This window comes from Selaginella moellendorffii, unplaced genomic scaffold (genome assembly GCF_000143415.4).
Source record: "Selaginella moellendorffii unplaced genomic scaffold, v1.0 SELMOscaffold_7, whole genome shotgun sequence".
Lineage (NCBI taxonomy): Eukaryota > Viridiplantae > Streptophyta > Lycopodiopsida > Selaginellales > Selaginellaceae > Selaginella > Selaginella moellendorffii.
The window spans coordinates 3,647,556-3,661,794 of record NW_003314268.1 but is presented as its reverse complement, the minus strand read 5'-3'; the positions used below and the strand labels follow the sequence as shown (position 1 = coordinate 3,661,794).

At 45.3% G+C, this 14,239-nt stretch overlaps 2 protein-coding genes across 2 annotated transcripts; one reads left to right on the top strand and one right to left on the bottom strand.

The window, feature by feature from the left end:
* The first annotated feature begins 963 nt into the window (after positions 1-963).
* On the top strand, positions 964-3,688 carry LOC112345231 (pentatricopeptide repeat-containing protein At4g02750-like). Its single transcript, XM_024671567.1, has 3 exons — positions 964-2,733; positions 3,038-3,229; positions 3,539-3,688. Exons 1-3 carry the CDS (start codon positions 964-966, stop codon positions 3,686-3,688), a joined length of 2,112 nt encoding a protein of 703 aa, XP_024527335.1.
* A 1,697-nt stretch (positions 3,689-5,385) lies between these two features.
* On the bottom strand, positions 5,386-6,677 carry LOC9634360 (probable 2-oxoglutarate-dependent dioxygenase At3g111800). Its single transcript, XM_024671385.1, has 4 exons — positions 6,430-6,677; positions 6,123-6,361; positions 5,739-6,060; positions 5,386-5,668 (listed from the first exon to the last, which is right to left on the bottom strand). The coding sequence occupies exons 1-4, from the start codon at positions 6,613-6,615 to the stop codon at positions 5,435-5,437; spliced, it is 981 nt and encodes a 326-aa protein (XP_024527153.1). The 5' UTR covers positions 6,616-6,677; the 3' UTR covers positions 5,386-5,434.
* Between the last annotated feature and the right edge of the window lie 7,562 nt (positions 6,678-14,239).

Here is a 14,239-nt window from a genome sequence, read left to right as displayed (position 1 = left end):
AAACATGATAGATAACAACAACACAAACGTAGAAAGAACAAACAACATTGGGGACGAGATAACAAAACCCTGGCAAGATCAAGAACATGCAATGGAGAGAAAACCACGAGTAAACGAAGGCAAGAACCAGAACTCGCGAGAACAAGAAGATGGACATTCCAATCATAGAAATCATGGATCTTCAAACCTAGAAAGAACAAACCATACTCGGGACGAGATAACAAAACCTTGGCAAGTTCAAGAACACGCACAAAGACGCAAGGCAGCATGGAGAGAAAATACAACCTTAAGATCCATGAAACTTCCAATCGCCAGACTTCCAAACAGACAAGTGGATCTAAACGTGATAGATCTTCCAACAACACTAGGAAGAACAAACAACGAGACAAGGAAACTCCGCAAAAAATCGCGGACAGCATGGAGAGAAACCGACGACAAAGCAAAGCTTACGCGTAGAAAGCATGGATCTCCACGAACACGAGCGTAGAACGAACAAACGAGGACGAGAATGCTACCACGTACCTTGAAAGCCAGGTCTATGTCGTTCTCCTGGTTCTTGAGGAACACATTCAAGACGTACTGGAGATCCTTGCAAAGGAGCCGCGAAGCGTGGCTGCCCAGGTACGCATCGAGCTTGGCCGGGGATTTCTTGGCGCTCCTCAGCAGCTGGATGACCGTGGCGGATTCGCGGCTGGCCCGCAGTGTCTTGGGCGGCGCCGCGTCCCTGATCTTCTTGCTCGGGAAGAGCTCCACAAATCTGCCAATGTCGACATCGTCGCACTCGTAATCCCCTTCCCTGTCCCAGCGATTGGCGCCGAATCGCCTGATCGAGGAGGCAGCAAGAGCAGCGCGATCCAAGAGCTTGATCTTACTCTTGGCGAGCGCTATGCCTAGTAGCATTCCCTCACTAGCGAATGGAAGAACCCTAAATTCCCGCGTGAAAGAAAATGCGCTACACAGGAGATGGATCTCCAGGGCCTCGCGCGGCGCATCAGATCGTGCCGGAGCTTCGCCGAGGCGCGGGAGATCTACGCGCAGGCGCGCGCCAGCAGCGATGGATCTGCCCACTACTCCATCTCGAATCTCCTCGTCCAGATGTTTGCGAATTGCAGCAGCGTGGAGTCCGCGAGGAGCGTTTTCGATTCGATGGCTGTCAAAGACATTGGCGCCTGGAACACGATGCTGGGTGTCTACGTCCACGCCGGAGATCTCCACAGCGCCACACTTCTCTTCGACGACATGCCCGATAGAAATGAGATCTCATGGACTTGCCTGCTCACTGGATTCTCGCGAAGCGGCGATCTCGATCGCGCCACCAAGCTCTTCCATGCGATGCCACAACGGGATCTAGTTTCGTGGAACGCGATGCTTTCCGCATTTGCCAAGTCTGGGCATTTGGTAGGAGCTTTGGAGCTCTTCCGATCATTTCCAGAACGTAACATTGTCACCTGGAACACACTATTGTCAGCGTTTGAAAGCGCAAGTCTTATAAATCATGTCCTGGAAGCTTTTCACGCAATGCCCGAAAGAAACACACTGTCGTGGAATGCAGTTCTTGCAGCATTTGCCCAAACAAGGCATATTGAAAGTGCAAAGCAGTTCTTTGATGCGATGCCGGATCGCGATATGGTTTCATGGACCACACTACTTTGCGGTTTCTCCCGCGTTGGAGACGTTAAATCTGCCGAGGAGTGCTTCAAGGGGATGCCATTTCGGAACTTGGTCTCGTGGAACGCGATGCTTTCGGTGTATGTTCAAGCTGGAGAGATCACCAAAGCGGAGATCATGTTTGAGGAGATGCTCCCGGAGAGAGGAGTGGTCGCCTGGACTGTCATGCTGGGCTTGTACCTTCAGCACCAGGGAGAGGATTCCACCTTGAAGGATAACTTCTTCTCGCGAATGCCGGTGAAGAACATTGTGTCGTGGAACTTGGTGCTCGTCGATCTTGCTCAGAAGAGAAAGCTCCACGAAGCCAATTGCGTCTTTGATTCCATGCCCGAGTGGAACCTCGTGGCCTGGAATGCAATGCTCATGGCATTCTCCCAAGAAGGCGATAGCGGGAACTTGGAAAACGCCACCATTCTCTTCCGAGCAATGCCGTGCAGGAGCTTGATCTCGTGTACGACAATGCTGGTGGGCTTCGTCCAGCACAGGAAACTCGAGCAAGCCAAGTGCCTGTTCGATCATGGCATGCCATACCACGATGCTGTTTCGTGGAATGCCATGCTTGCTGCGTATAACCAGGGCCAAGAGAGGAGAAATCTGCTGGAACTCACTGCCTTGTTCGTGGCTATGCCAGAGAAAGACATGGTTTCCTGGACGCAAATGGTGGTGGCGTATGGACAGAAGGGATGCCTCGCAAGTTCTCTAGTACTGTTCCAGCAGATGCCGGAGAAGAAAGACTCTACTGCGTGGAATGCAATGCTTACACTGAATGCCCAAGCCGGGAACTTTGAGCAAACTTTCGAGATTTACAACGAGATGGCGATGGATGGTTCTCGCCCTGACGAGGTTTCCTTCTCTGGAATACTTCTTGCCTGCAGCCACTGTGGCGATCTTAAAGTCGCCAAGCTTTACTTCGCTTCGATGCTGCGCGACCATTGCTTGGTGGCTACGAAAGAACAATACGGTTGCTTGGTTGATCTTCTCAGTCGAGCTGGGCATTTAAGAGATGCTCGGGACCTCATTGCAAGCATGCCATTCGTTCCAGAGAGTGGATTTTTGACGAGCTTCGTCCGTGCTTGAGCGACGTGGAAGCGGGAAACCAGATTGCCGAGAAGGCCATTCTCGGGGATCCAGGGAGTGACGCTCCTTATGTTTTGAAAGCGAGCATATTTCAGTCGAAAGGTGGCTGAGAAGCAGTCTTTCACTTTCTATTTCTCGTAGGAAAGCTTTGACGAGCTTTGGCATGAGTGGGCGAAGCTTTGCAGCGATGTCGAGCTCGTGAAACTTGGAGAGGAGAGTGCCTTGATCTATAGAACAAACCAAGTGCTCGACGAAGGCCTTGTATTGTTACTTGTTAACGTTTCCATCGCAGAGCTTTCCCGCTCCAGGACCTGTCTGTTATCATACAACAAATGGCGAAAGCGAGCGACTTTCCGACGCGAGGGAAGGTTTGGGAGAACCAGGTGGATGGAAAGAAGCCCCAGAAGATTTCCACAAGATCGGTGATCGGCCCTTCCACAAGATCGGGGACCGCACGAAGCGAGTAAGAGGTCCATCGAAACGAGTAAGAAGGGTGAATTTTAATGAAAGCACGTTCCCCCATATTTATCCAGAGATCTTATCGGCATTAATGCCACATACCAACCCTATGTGCGATGTTCCTTACGTTCTGAAAGCAAGCTCTTTTTTCTCGAAAAATGGCTGCCAAACTTGTAAGCTGATGCCGAGCAAAAGGTTTACATAAAGCATAGCATTGTTGCAAACGTTTTCCTTACAAGACGTTCGCCTCGTTCCAAGAGACGATGCTGCAAATGCCTAGCCTCTGAGCATGAAGATCAAGCAAGCGGCCATACTTTTGCTTGCCTGACTCCAGGCCGTGATCCAAGACGATCGACTTCAAGTGCCTCACACCTCTGTCCAAGTCCGGAGTGATTCCTTTGATCTTCAACTTTGGGCGGTGATATCCCTGAGTCCAAGACAACCCCAGATTGGATTCTCCCAGTCTTTCTACATTTACATTTAATGTGTAATTATTTAGGGTCAAAATGCTCATGTCTAGATGTGAAGTATATGCATAAATTTGTGTTGCCGTGCAATTGCAAGTTTTCTTTCTCTTTTAATCTGTTTTTGAAGATGAGTTATACATTCAATTTAAAGGGAGTGTTCATCAGTAAAAATACGACAGTTAAAACATTGACAACAATAAAATTCATACAATGTAAATAATTTGCTGTGCCTTCCACGTGGCAATGCGTTACACCTATTTATTAATCCAATTGATCAAATGGAAATTTATAATTTATAAATATAAGGATAATCTTATTGTGTAAGAATAAACTAGAATATATTAACAAGTGTTTAGGAAAGTTTATAAATTATAAGCATGTTTATAAATTAGAAAAAAAAGATTAATCTAAATGAATAATAACCATTAGATTGTAGAATATCCCAGAATATCCAAACATGTTCTAACTACCATCTTACTCCCCATACTTAAGCAAACCAAAAAGTTACGTGATGAAATTTAAAACAAGTTCTTGTAGCAAATAATTTTTAATTATTATTATCACAATATGAGTAAAATATTACAAACTTTAGTTAACAACATTAAATTATATATGTGGCTTGTTTCTGCAATAGATTGGTGGAATTCTCTTTTTCTTATATGCATTTTGATCAAATTTAGAATGAATCAAATCTTAACTGGTATAAAGGTATAATATAACAATTAACCCTTACAACAATTTCTATACATAATTAAATCTTTCAAAAATATTAAAAACCATTAGGAAATATTGCAATAACTAGGTGAAGTCATAACTTAGATATCATTGACACAACATAGATTAATCAGAATAACATTTTCTAATATTATAAATTTTATTTGTCCTCATTGATAAAGTTACAGGTATGCCAAAGTGTGTAACAAACTTGATACATTGTGCTTTTGCTATTACAGGGGCGTTGTTTCATTTGCTTGCAGGGAGGGCATTAAGCACATAGTGCTCCCAGCTACATACTCACACCTTACCTCTTGTATGTACTGGGTTCGTGGTATATTTCAAGTTTCCTTTTGATAGTCTATTCTATTTTATATTCTGTTTTGGCAGTCTGGCAGTGCCCAACAAAAAGCATGAGAGACTGTGCAAACAAGTTTGCAAGTTTGTTGTGGAAGTCTTCTCTCTCCGTCCATTCCCACGCTCACGTTTCTCCATCTCCCCATGCCACTCTGAGGTCCCTGTCCCGCCACGCTCTTGCTGAAAACTACAGGGAAAATTTTCTTAATTTTCGATCGAAGTTCAAGTTGATTGTCGGTGTGGTTTTCACTGGACGTGACACAGCTAAAAATCTAAAGCAAATGAAAATAAAAAGAGTGGACACCTGATGGAAAAGCGCTGCTTTATGTGTGTTTGGATAGTACTTGCAATCCATAAAACATCAGTCATATGGCGCTTAGAACCACGTTACAAAAATTCAGCTATAAACTATTTATATAATAAGACACCTGTTAACGAAAATTTCTCTTATTCCTTCCCAGATTGTTAAACTTTATGACCTTCTAGGCAGCAAACAGTCGGATTGTTAATCTTTTACGACCTTCTAGGCAGCACATAGTCTGATTGTCAAGCTTTTACGACCTTCTAGGCAGCACACAGTCGGTCAAGGGAGCAAATTTCGTATGTATCCATACATGCTTATCACATTACGATCCTTGTGAGCAAAAAAATCGTGAGATGAGAAAAAATTGGTGCCCATGACTATCTAAGGCTCAAGCCACATAGACATTCTTCCCGGAGAAGTGCTCCGTGTACACCTCGTGCATGTAGTCCCTGTAAGTCCTGCTGCGGTACTTTGCCGGACTCTCCTGGCTCACCAGCTCTGGAATCGGGCTTATCTCCGCATCTAGTGATGGCCCCAGGAACGCCCCAACGGACAGCCTCGAGCTCTTCGAGTTCACCATCACCCTGTGCAATATGCTCTTGTATCTCCCATTGCTCAGCTTCTGATACAAGACAATCAACCAAGACAAAGATCAGTCCACAGTTTCTCAAAACGTTTTCGACTGCTCGTACCTCTAGCTGATCGCCCATGTTAACCACCAGCATTCCCTCGAGTGGCCTCACATTGTACCAATCCTCGCCTTGCTTGAGCTGCAATCCCCCGACTCCATCCTGGAGCACAAACGTGAGGCCGCCGCTGTCGGTGTGGCCTTCCATGCCCAAGGCCTGCCTCGGGTTCGGGCAAGCCGGATAGAAGTTGGCTCTCGTCAGGAGAACCATGTCTTCGAATGCTTCCAGAAGACGGTTTGAGCGGAGGCCAAGTCCCTCGGACATGACCAACAGCATCCTCTTCCCGAGCTTGAAGATGTTTCTGGCATACTCGGATCCAACGTCCCTGTTGCATATAGAGCGTCAGCAATCTAGAGCAATACCATAATCAAGGAGCGAGATACTGACTTGTAGCTGGCTGGGAACGCGGGCCAGGGGTGCGCTCCGAGGGACTCTTCCTTGAGCCACATCTGGAGGTGGTCGTGCCACTCGAGCTTCTCTTCCTTCGAAGGCATCATGCTGGTGCAGTAGCGGACGGGTGTGAAGATCTCCTCGGTGTAGTACCGCATCTTGTCCTCGCTGGGCGAGTTGAAGAAATCGAGAGCGCACCTCATCACATCCTCGGTGTGAATGCCGTGGTTCTTGAGCTGAACAAGAAATACATCCACTTAGCAAACATGTACTACAGGAAAAAAGTCACTTCTTGAAAACTTACGTAGAACATTCCATACTTTGAGCAAGCGTCAACGAGATCCCTCTCGAAGCTCTCGCTCGCCACATCGACTATCGGCAGCACCGCGTACCGGGAGACATCGGCAGCTTCATTTGGCATCATGTATCTGTCTGGAACGCTGTCTAGCGTCCCGTTGCAGCTGTCAACAAATGCCTTGATCCCAGCCATGGATGGGACTGTGTAAGCAAGAGCTTGAAAGATGGAAATCGAAATGTATGCTTGGATGCTAGGCTTTGAGATGCGGATATCAGTGTCCTCCCAGTGCCCTGCTTATATAGTTGCAAAAAAAATAAGATTTTCAAGTGGGCAGCACGAAGATGCTAAGAACGTTACCATTGCGCCGATTCCGGATCCGCCCCCGCTGAAGACCATTTTGTGGACTTTTCCGTATCCGTGGTCTGACCAGCGTCCACATGCGGCCTGCCTCGGATCCACATCAAGCGTCAAAGCTCAACTTAGTTGACCCACCAGAAAAATCCACGAACCTTCGCAATTGTCACGTTTTCTAGTGTGCTTTGAGAAACGAAAAGATCGTCCACGCAAGCGACGGCTGCAGTCAGGGCGTCATATGGACTGCAATACGAACAAGACAAAGGCATAAGAAACGATTATTACCTGCGAAGTTGGCAATGGCTCTAGCAATGGCGAGGGAGCTCTTCTCCATCGCCAGCAATCGCTGGGTCATCGCAGTGTCGGGCTTCTACCTGATAGCATGCACCGGAGGCACGCTCACCAGCTTCAGCTAGGAGCTCAAAATCTCCCTGTGTTACAAGCAGGAGTGCTTCTTCAAGGATCTCGGTACCAGCATGGCTTTCCTGGCCATTCGCGGTTGTGTTCCAGACTTTCTTCCAGTTCCACGTCAGCTTCTTTCTACTCCTCCTTGGGCTTCTACCAACGTTCCTGTATCTACTGTTTAGCCTCTTCCTCGGGCCCGGGCCTGTCGTCCAGAAGTCCAGCGACAAGTACATTCTCAGCTCGTTCCTCTACCCCACCTTTGCCTTATCTCATTGTCGTCACAGTCATCGAGGGGAGCATACCGAGCAGGCTTCCAGCCTCGGTGCCTTTGGTGTTCTTTGGTTTGATGCTGCTCATCGTACTACTTCTGGTTGTTCTGGTTGTCCAAGCTGAGCTTCGACCACATTCGAACGGTGCTGGTGTTGTCGATCAACTCCGAAGCATCCAGACACCACGAGTAATTCCTACATGCACTTAATGGCTCGCCCCCTCCAAAAAATGATGCCACTCTCCAAAGGAATCCACGATAGCAAGGAGCTCCTTGTTTTCATGAGTAAAGCTCTGTGTCAGTTGGCTCTGACGATGCTACCGTGGATACATTCGGAGAGATGCTTCGCGAGATGGCGCACGATTTGTATCCCGGCTTGGTCAGCTTCTACCGCCTAGACGAATTCTTGCTGGACCACCACAGCGACGAGAGCATAGCGGAGCTCGTTTCCGGCATCGAGCTGGAGCATCCCATCGCCACTGACCCCACCTCGAACGCCGAGACCGCGAGACGAGCTCTCATCCGCTTGTTTGGAAGCGACGAGTCGGCCGTGCACAGGGACATCAAGGAGGACCCGGAGACGCGCAATTTGTACCGCGGCTTCTCGAGGTTCATGCTTGAGGATCTCTACGAGCACAAGAGTTGCAAGAGTCTCCCATCCAAGTCGGCCAAGAAGAAGCTGTGCAGCCAAGTCGGCTTCCTCATATCGCGCCTACTCGGCAATGGTGGAGTGGCTCTTTCCACTGCAACTCCGCGTCTCCATAAACCCGCATCCCAACCAAACTACGGCATCAACGTGATCCACTCCTCGCTCGTGACGGTGCAGCGCTCCTCCGAGGAGAGGAACTTCCACATACCGACGCAACAAGAACTTGCCATCGGACAGCATAACGTAATCGTGGAGCTGTCCGATGGCAAGTTCTTGTTGCTCCACTTCAAGATCATCCGGGGTGTGGGAGATTTGGCTTGCGAGGAGCTCGAGCATGAGATGCTGCTCAAGCGTGACGCGTTCGAGATGACGTGTGAGGTATCCAGATGGGAGGCCCAGCCACTACAGGCAAGTGAGTGTGTGCTAGATTAGAACAAGCGAGGCTCTAGAGCTCCAAAACAATTTTCGGCACCACGCGGACTCAGATTCCCTGGTCAACTCGGACGAATTTTGGCTTTGCGTGATTTAAGGAAATCAGAAATTTTAAGAGAATCTAAACTGGGATTGCTATTGGCGCTTGTCAAGAATGTCGACTCCTGCTTAGCTTAAGAAAGCTGTCCGTCTGATCCAACTCCAGTCAAAGTTTGCTGAGAAATATTTTCGCTCGGCACTCCTGGTTCCACGCTTTCACTTTCTAGGATTTGAAATTCGGCTTCTTTGTCTTTCTTGAAGTCACTGTTTATAACAAATCTGGCTGTTTGAAATCGTGTTAGAACATCTAGGTCATATTCTGGCCTTCAGAGCAACCAAGTAAGTTTAACACTCCCTGTAATCTATGTCGGAGATGGTTGACAGAAAATGTAGCAAATGGAGAAGCAATGAACTCCCATTCGACATTCAGATATATCCCAAAGCGCCATTAGACTACCATCACGAGTGCATTCTTCTCACGGCATGCTTGAAACACTATAAATCGGGGATAAGGAGAAGCATGGGGAAAGCAGTGTTGAGGAAAGTATATAAGGTATAAGCCAGTCATGCATGATATTAGACACGTCTAATCAGGTTCATTAGCAAAATCATTGTTTATATTGTATCACTAGACAAACTGCTGAGAAGGACAGACAACCACACGATAACCTGGGACCATTTAAACAGTTAAATGCATTAAATGAAATGTATTATATAGTGATCTTGGTAGTTCTTGCTGTACTAGACTATTTGAATTCAACCACTTAAACTGAGTATCTAAGATGCATGTGCAGCTCACTTGCCAGCACTGTCATGGGCTTGCAAGGTCCAACTCATAAGTGCCGGATACATGTCATCCCTTAAGACTGCTGCTTGTGCACGAGACCTCTGTATGATGGTTGCTCCCATGCTCTACAGCGTCCTGATCTTAGACGGCTTCTGGTACCCTCTGTTTTCCTCGAGTTAAGGTTCCATAAAACAGAGCCAGATTCTTGTTGGGGTCACCAATGGAGGCCAAGGCCCTGGACAGTGTAGACAGATGATCAGTGTCCTGAAGAACTTGTAGATATCAAGGAACGGAGGGAAAGGCTGCTAAGCAGGCTTGTCGATATATGTTGCAGCTCCCCCAAATAGGACAGCAAGACAACTGATAAGGCCATACTTCATGACCTCAATGAGAGGATGCATGAAATGATAGAAATAGCATAGTTAACTACAAAATCATATGTCTCCCCATAGACCATGAGTGGATTTCCATTTCTCTCCAGGCATTTCCTTCAAATCCGTGACAACTTTAATGTGGCATATGGCCATTGCACAACCCTAGCCCTTCCAGATTGTTGCGTGAAACATGTTTAAACTATTCTAGTGGAAAATAAATATTTCATAGCTTCTTAGTCACATGCTGATATCTCATAGGCCCATCTAGAAGAGTTATGATAGAAAGCATGGAATAAATCTTGAAGGTACCACCAGTCATAAGTGATTATCAAGATTAGTTTCAATAAAATAAAGAAGGTTGTCTTTAATGTGATATTGAAAATATAAAATACCAAAATGGTAAGTCATCAGTAAATGATGTAAAATTTTCAAAGCCCTCATAAAGTTTTCAAATCCATAACTTACTTTTGAGCCTCATGAACTTAAGTCTTGTATTAAGATACCCCCAAAATTGATATCTAAAGCATCTATATGCAAACTTTTAACCATTATCCCTATTATACATTTGGAATAGGGACAATAATGAAAATTTATTAAATATAGAATAATAAATCTGGAAGCAAAAATAACACAATTCTATTTAGGACAATCTTTATATTCTATAAATATGTCAAACTAATAGATCTAGATACATTCTAAAAATAACATATAGGACTAACACAAAAGGCATGATAGCAAGAGTGTTTGGTAAATGTGATAACTTATCATCTAATGATATTGAGGGATCAAACTTAATATTATGGGGATTCCTAACACTAACAAGTGCAAGTTAACAAATGAATTTCTTTAACCTAGTCAAGTATGACTAATAGCATTTAAGAATTTTATCCTTATACTCATGTACTCAAATGCACATGTGATGACCAGTTTTTTAACTAGTTTGAGTGGAGATTATAAAAGAAACTAATAGGATTGACCTCCGACTGTAATGGTAATAAAGAGTGAGTGTTTGTAAGAATTGACCAATAAATATCCTTTGATATCCAAAGTCACATTTGTAACAATGAGTTGGTCAACTACTATAACACAAAGATCATTTAATGGATCTAGAAGTGAATAAAAGAGCAAAATGGAAATATAGGAAAAAGTAATGAAAAGTTAAAGGTAACAGAAGCAAAAGTAGAAGTATAAAGAAAAAGAACAAAAGTGAAAGGAATGGAATAAAGATGAGTAAGTATAAGAAAAGGGGAGAATATCAAAGTCATAATTGATATGATTGTGCCTCAACTAATCTATATTAAGGATGAGGTCAAAAAGTTAACTTGGTACCACCTGTAATGATTAAAACTTAAATTCAAGATTGTCTAAATACACAACTAGATTTGCCTCATTGCATGCATATACATATGTATGGTTGTTGCTATAAAAAATGAAAACTAATTTTGCTGCACGATGGTAAATATAGACGGCAACATATAGCAATAGGCTAAGAAATAGAAGATAAACTCAAGTTTGCATCAACTAACATAGAGAGAATAATAGGATATCTTTTATTATAAAAACGAATTTGGAAAGTAAATATTGGATTAATTGGTGTCAAGTGAATCTCTTAGTGATACTCCTAAAAATAGGATAAAGGGGTTATTAAGTTATTTTCACAAATACCCTATACTACTTACACAACTCTTCATTTCCTAAAAGAATTTTGGTATCCACACTTTCTATTACAACAACACCACTAGGACATTGTTAATGCCAAATCCTCCATCCAAGAAATAAAGGTAAAGTTCTAGAAAATGCCAAAACCGCTAATATGTGTGGCCAAACTTATCATATGCCCAGCAATAGATATCATGGCCATGATTATGTCTTCACCTTTATCTTCATAATGTAAGCCATAAATTTTTCCTTTCCAATTTGCTAGTTTACTTCGTCTATCCGACCAACACTGCCTTGGCTTGTGCTAAGTTCCCTCGCCAAGGTTTTCGCCTATTGTACCAACTCCTACTTGGTCCTACTTGGTTTCAGCTACTCACTACACGAGCAACAGAGAGTTAGCCTTCCATCCACAGATTCCCAAATCCCTCCCAATCCCCCTCCTTGGGTTAGACTGGACTTAAGGTTCGGCTACACTCCCCGCAGGCACAAGCAGCCAAGCACACCAAGCCTCCAAGTTCCTTACACCCCTTGGTACAACAAAACTTGATCATGGGACCCTCTAAATCCTAAGCCTTGGGTGCAACACTTGCTTCGGCAAGTGGGGCACCACTCCACATGAGCCGGGAGCACTGCAGTTGGTTTCCCTTTCGGGAGTGGGAGTTGCTCTTGAGCACTTCCCTGGGTGGCCCCTTCGGCACCACCCAAGCCCATGCTCACTCCCACCCAAGGCCCCTTGGCCTCAGTCTCAACCTCAAGTTAGTTTGGAAGCACCATTGGAGAGTTCTTTCAAGACTGGTTCCTGGACCTCAATATCCCTACTATACTTTTGGAACCCCCTGCAGCCCCCCCCCCGGGAGACGCACACTTTGGGCTTTCACCCCTTAACCCGTATTAGTATTTGGACTTAGTCTCAGATTCGATCTTGGACTCGATCTTGGACCCGACTTCGGACTCGTTCTCGGACTCAATCTCGGACCCGATCTCGGACTCGACTTTGGACTCGACCTCGGTCTCGGTCTCGGACCTGATTTGGGATCTCGGACTCTATCTTGAACTCGGTCTCAAACTTGGTCTCCGATTCAGCCTCGGACTCGATCCCGGACTTTATCTCGAACTCGGTCTTAGAGTCGGTCTTGGACTCGATCTTTGACTCGGTCCCATCCGATGAACTCTTTGTCATTTTGGTCATGCTTTCGGGGATCCTTTAGCCTCTGGGAGTCAGTTCCTTACACATAACAGCAGCATCAACCTCCATCAGAACTATCTCCCATAGTGTGAGACATAAATCCCAGAGCCCCAAAAGTGGAGCCGAAAGGGTGCCACATGGTAGTGGCCAAAGTGGAAGCCAAACGAGAGTAACATGTTTGGACTAAAAAGCTCTAACTCGAAAAGTCGAGAGCGAGAGTGGAACTCCCAACGAAGGGTTTGAGGAACAAGCACGAAACGAACGATAGGTGAGTTTCTAAAAAAGGGACAAAAGAGGACCAACACATGACACATGGAAGTGTCTAAGATGGAGTCTGAGATGGACCCGAAATGGAATTTGAGATGGACCCAAGATGGAGTTCGAGATGGAGTCTGAGATGGAACCGAGACAGAGATCGAGACTGAGTTCGAAACCGAGACCAAGACCAAGTCCAAATCCAAGTCTGAGTCTGAATACTAATATAGTCTGTTGGGTGAAAGCCGAAAGCGATTGCCCCCAAGGGGAGGGGGGTGGGGGTGGGGGGAGGGGGCTGCAAGGGGTTCCAAAAGTATAGTAGGGAGAGTGTGGGGGTTAAACCCAAGTGGAGCCAATTTGGCCAGGAAAGGCCAATATGACCCAGGAAGGCTATGTTTAGGTGTTGGGTGATAATATATTCACTAAGGAGTCCAAAGCTAGAGTGCATACGGATGGACAAATAAATTAACTTGGTGAAGTGTTCAAGAGCCGACTCTAGTTCCCCCAGTCGATACTCCTAGTCTAAGCGTGGGTGGCACTACCTATTTAGATACCTGGCATGGCTCAATGGAACCTCGCTCTAAGCCCATAGCTAGAGCACCCAAAGACGGAAGGTGGGGAGAGTACCCATGAGGCTTATGTAGAGTCACGATATTCCAAAATGTTGTCCTAAAGTCCTAAATTGTGGAAAGAAAAAGAAATAGTCCTCTAGTGTAGTAACTAAAGACACAGTCACATGGTGAGGAAGTCCTAAAGGGCAATAGGACTTAGTGGTCGAGCCTATGGGCCTTGACCCAGTGGCAATGTTGGTGAACACGGCTATAGACAAGAAAGACTTGATAGAGACTGAAAAAAGGGATATTAGGGAGGTTGTTCACTATGTTTGTAAGCATCCTAAAGATGCTAAGGAGGGATATGGGATGATCACTTGTGGATGGATGGCCCAGTCTTTGAGAGATATGACTGTGATATAGGTGGTGTTAGATCAATGGTGTGTGAAAGATGGGTATGGCCTTAGCGTAATGGGCTGATATGTTGGTGGTACCTTTGGGTGTCGGTTATGGGATCGGACAAATGGAGCACTTGGATTAAGTGCAATGGTTGAGTGGCATGAATGCCATTTTGAGGGCTAATAAGTCCTTAAGTCTGGAATACGACTTATGGAAGTTATGAGTGAGACTCTTCCAAGTGGTCAGAAGTGTGGTTAAGTGATTAAAGTAGAATGGAAAATTTAGTTGTTTACACATAGGAAGTGGAGCTAAATAACATTTAGCAAGAAGTGGAAAATGTAATGTCTTATAATATTGCACGAATTGAAAAACATTCTTAAGGGGGGTTGGAGCAATTGGATATATAAATCCTACAAGATCTTGACAAAGTGCTAACCACAACACTCCCAACTTGATCG

Coding starts and splice junctions, on each gene's coding strand:
- LOC112345231 (XM_024671567.1), top strand. CDS start 964: ATGGATCTCCAGGGCCTCGCGCGGCGCATCAGATCGTGCCGGAGCTTC. Junction 2,734..3,037: donor GTGGATTTTTGACGAGCTTC/GTCCGTGCTTGA, acceptor TTTCCATCGCAG/AGCTTTCCCGCTCCAGGACC. Junction 3,230..3,538: donor TAAGAGGTCCATCGAAACGA/GTAAGAAGGGTG, acceptor GCCTGACTCCAG/GCCGTGATCCAAGACGATCG.
- LOC9634360 (XM_024671385.1), bottom strand. CDS start 6,615: ATGGCTGGGATCAAGGCATTTGTTGACAGCTGCAACGGGACGCTAGAC. Junction 6,061..6,122: donor GCGTTCCCAGCCAGCTACAA/GTCAGTATCTCG, acceptor TATATGCAACAG/GGACGTTGGATCCGAGTATG. Junction 5,669..5,738: donor ACATGGGCGATCAGCTAGAG/GTACGAGCAGTC, acceptor GTCTTGTATCAG/AAGCTGAGCAATGGGAGATA.